The sequence below is a fragment of the Cyclospora cayetanensis genome, unplaced genomic scaffold, assembly GCF_002999335.1.
Source record: "Cyclospora cayetanensis isolate NF1_C8 unplaced genomic scaffold, CcayRef3 CcayRef3_contig_32, whole genome shotgun sequence".
NCBI lineage: Eukaryota > Apicomplexa > Conoidasida > Eucoccidiorida > Eimeriidae > Cyclospora > Cyclospora cayetanensis.
In genome coordinates this window covers 13334-17167 of record NW_020312281.1, presented here as the reverse complement: position 1 = coordinate 17167, position 3834 = coordinate 13334, and the positions used below count along the sequence as shown (strand labels likewise).

The 3834-nt window shown below is 48.4% G+C and overlaps 1 protein-coding gene across 1 annotated transcript; it reads right to left on the bottom strand.

Annotated features, from left to right (window-relative positions):
• Positions 1 to 215: 215 nt before the first annotated feature.
• On the bottom strand, positions 216 to 1913 carry LOC34622221 (CDP-diacylglycerol--serine O-phosphatidyltransferase 2). Its single transcript, XM_022735395.2, has one exon. The coding sequence runs from the start codon at positions 1911 to 1913 to the stop codon at positions 216 to 218; it is 1698 nt and encodes a 565-aa protein (XP_022590091.2).
• Positions 1914 to 3834: the final 1921 nt, after the last annotated feature.

Genomic DNA, 3834 nt, shown 5'->3' with positions numbered 1-3834 from the left:
AACGCCTATTGCGCCCGTGCTACAATCACAGTTGCATGAACCCTATTATGGGCACATATTGCCCGCATTTAGGTATTCCCTGCCAAATCTATAATGTGCGGCTATGCGAAGCAGCAGAACTAGTCACGTCACGACCACGCTCTGCAGGCGAATTCAGTAAGGCTCCGTTCGCTGTAAAGGTATACACCAGGAACTATGGCAAAGGTGAGAAACAATCAAGTTGACGGTCCGTAGTAGTAGTGCTTTGCGAGGTACAGTAGTGGCAGGAAGCATGCTTGTGGAGGTATCTTGAGCAAAACTGCGCCTGCTGTATCTCGCAACGTCCGTCGTTGCGAATTTGCTTCATTTCGTACTACACTGTCCTTGCGCCCTTCTTTGGAAATTTGTGCGAAGTAGCAGCAGCACCAAGCCCCGAAAAAGAGCCCTGCCAAGATCCAGGGAAGAACAACATCCGCACCAGGTGAACTGGAAAAGTACCGATCCACCCCGTACTTAATACCGACCAGCAGTTCCACCGTCAAGATCATGACGAACAGGAATACGTTACCACCTATGCGGTCGTATTTGAAGTGAAGCTGCGCATCGAACTCTGCGACTGCAGGGAAAGCAAGGAGCCCTAGAAGCCCAAGTCGTGCCGGGTTGATCCAGTGTGCCGCAGGTATGTCCAAGACTGTCATGAGGAGGAAAACATTCACTTCAGCCAGAAGGGATAAAAACAATAGAATACTGGTCATGAAGAGGTGCCGCACCGTCCGAAAGAATGACCATTCGTACTCACAGCTTGAAAAGGGGGTGAATTTTAGCATGATCTTCTGATACCGCGGGTAGGCCCCCAACCAATCGAAATGCCGTTTCCCACACCAGCGCATCACTACGCAGCCGAATAACATACCCATAAGATTAGAAAATATGGCATCGATAAATATGCTGTCCCACCAGCATTCTTGGAACTCTGGAATAAGCCACTGTAAAGACATCTCGCAGAACTCAAAGAGGATTGAAAATGTCAAATTGAACATCCAGCTGCGGAAAATACACATTTTCAAAAACCACCCAATAACATGACTGATAAACCACACAGAAGTTAGCTGCCGCTTAAGTGTGCTAGCGCTTAAAGAGCAATCCAGCACCAACGTTCCAGAGAAGATATTCTGCTTCCTCGTGCCAAATCCAGGAACCAGCAAACGAAGCAGAAACCGACCATCATCCCGGTTAATGGCCAGAAGACAGACGAGAAAAAGAAAGTATAGCAAGCATAAGCCGTGAACAAGCCGCCAAAAGCCCGGGTGGGGCCGGACAAGCAGACCGTCTCTGCTCTCCAAGAAGCAGTATCCTGATATAGCCACTGCCAAGCACACTATGGCCTGAAGGGCACAAAATCTGAGCTCATGCTTCCTGTGTTCGCCCAGATCATCAAATGATTGTTCAAACAGTCTGTAACCCCCGTCAGACTTCCAGAACCAGTTTGGTCCACTGGCCAGAATCACGAGCGTCAGAAGAATGGCAAGACTGCATAAGACTTGCCTCGGGTTCTCCTGAATACTGTAGTCAATGTCAGCCCGGAACTTTTCTGGAAACTCCTCCGCATGCTTGCAGTACACTGAGTTGGCATAGGCTTCAGTATGCGCATCAGCGTCCGCCACAGCAAGTCGAGGGTGACCGGAACCCCTGGAACTGTCCCCATCCGACGTAGACTTCCCTGACATACAATCCGAATATCTGGGATCAGCTAGGACACGCCGCCGCTGGTGCAGTTCACGGCCATCCTCACTGGCCTGCTCTTTTTTACCAGGCATTGGTGCTCGCGAGCCCCTGGGCTCTTCGTCTACGACGTTGTGGCAGCCCCCAGTAATTGAAGATGCATGACGAAGCCAAGCAAATAAGCTGCTGCTCTGACTCCCTCGCGCTACCATATAGTTGAGTGTGCGATACTGAGGTTCAAACTACAGGGCGGTCTGCTGGTTATTACGGAGGTGCCTATATGATGTCTGAGACGATAGGCCCTCCTGATAAATCGGGTGCTTGGAATTACAGAAAATGGCAACGCGCCGCATCTTTTCCCGCTTGCAAATGAACTGAGCCGACCAGCGCTAGGACGCTGGCTCACGCCGCATGCAGGCGGCGGTGAAGAGGAATGCTACTTGAAAGGGAGCTTTTGCTACTTTCATTTAATATTTTCAAACCAGATTGCTAGGAAACTATACGTTTGAGCTTGTGGGAGAATTTTCTTGAGCACTCTTATGTTTTCTTTGGCAGCAGGAACAAGCAGGTGGTCTCACTGTAGCTACAAAACCACCGTGGTCTGTGTACGCACACCCTTCCTACTGTGTGCTTATAGTGTTCTTCTTGTGTATGATATTATAGCTTGAGATAGAAAAGTGCCTATCATTCACTGGGTCAGTTCTGACACGTAAGTTAGTCTTCGCGCAAGATGCACCCTGAAGAAAGGGACAAATTGTAACGCTCCATCTGAGGTCTGCGTGGCGAGACAGTGAAGACCAAAAGCATTACAAACGTGAGAGGCAGGTATTGTATGTGTTTAAAAGGATCTATATCTTGTTCCTGCTCTCGCCTCTCTGAGTTTTCAGGGATTAGGTGAGAAGAATTTCAACTCTCCAGCTACGGTTTCCGCAACCAGACATATAGCTACAGACTCGATACAAAATGAGTAGAACGTGATTGTTTCCCAAAATTATGCCCAGCCCGCCTTGCCTGTGCCTCCCTCTCTTCTAGATACTAAGGAACCGGGCCACCTGAGTGGGTATACTTGCACCCTTGTAGCAGTTAAAGCACCTACAGCTGGTTCCATATAGCGTCTAGCACAGATACACATAAAATTGCGTGTTGCTGTATTGAGCTATGAGTGCTTTGCGAAAAAACAAGTTATTGCAGGCATGTCAAACAGTTCTCCGTTAGTTCCTAGTTACATAACCAGTGTATAATGAAGTGTTCACATGTAGCGTATCTTGTCACATATTCTGCCTCCCCACCTCGAAGAAAGCTCGTGTGGGTTCGTTTTCTGTCCATCGACACCAATCGCTTGCATAGGAGCTGAAGGGTTGCATTTATTCGCCGCTGTTCATGCAAGAAGATATGCGAAACTGTGCTGATGAGAATAGCAACACTGTGCATCAACCCGTCAAGAGAAATCTGGACGGAGAAAGGCTCACACACTAGCCAACAACAAACAGGAGACTACTTTAACACGATCATGGTGTAGCGGTGGCTTGCTGTCATCGGAACTCTGAAATATGTGAGCCTCCTGCTTCGATAAAACAGAAGCAGTAAAACATGCAAAGGAATTTCAAGACACACGGAAGCCAAGCAGTGCCTCTAAGCCTCACTGAGCAGTCTCTGTGTACAAATATAGCTGGTGTACGCAGCATTGTCCATTTCCAACCCCGGAAGAAAGAATGCAGAGACAACATCCTGAGTGTCTGAGTACCTGACCAGTAAAAGCCTGGCGCCGTTTCAAGCAGTAGCTGTAGATGTAACTGCCGATTTGAAGCAGAACACGCGTTAAGAAAGAATACTTTTCAAGGAAGTCGAGGAGCTTGTCAACGGAACCTTGCAATGCTAGTTATGCAAAGCCGCGAATTCTCCCGCAGGCTACAAAACAGCTAGCCGCTTCGTTACCGACCAATGGGCTTGACGTTTCCGGCTACATTTCACTGAAATCTCCCGTCTTTTGTGTCCCTGGCGCCCATTGGTCCTAGAACGCAACACCTCTACGACTCAATGTAAACTTGCTGCCTCCGCGCGGGTCACTTGCTTTGCAAGGCAAATTCTGCGAAGAGTTCAAGCAGCTTTTAAAATCTTTGTGAAGCCAATACT

Coding starts and splice junctions, on each gene's coding strand:
- LOC34622221 (XM_022735395.2), bottom strand. CDS start 1,913: ATGGTAGCGCGAGGGAGTCAGAGCAGCAGCTTATTTGCTTGGCTTCGT.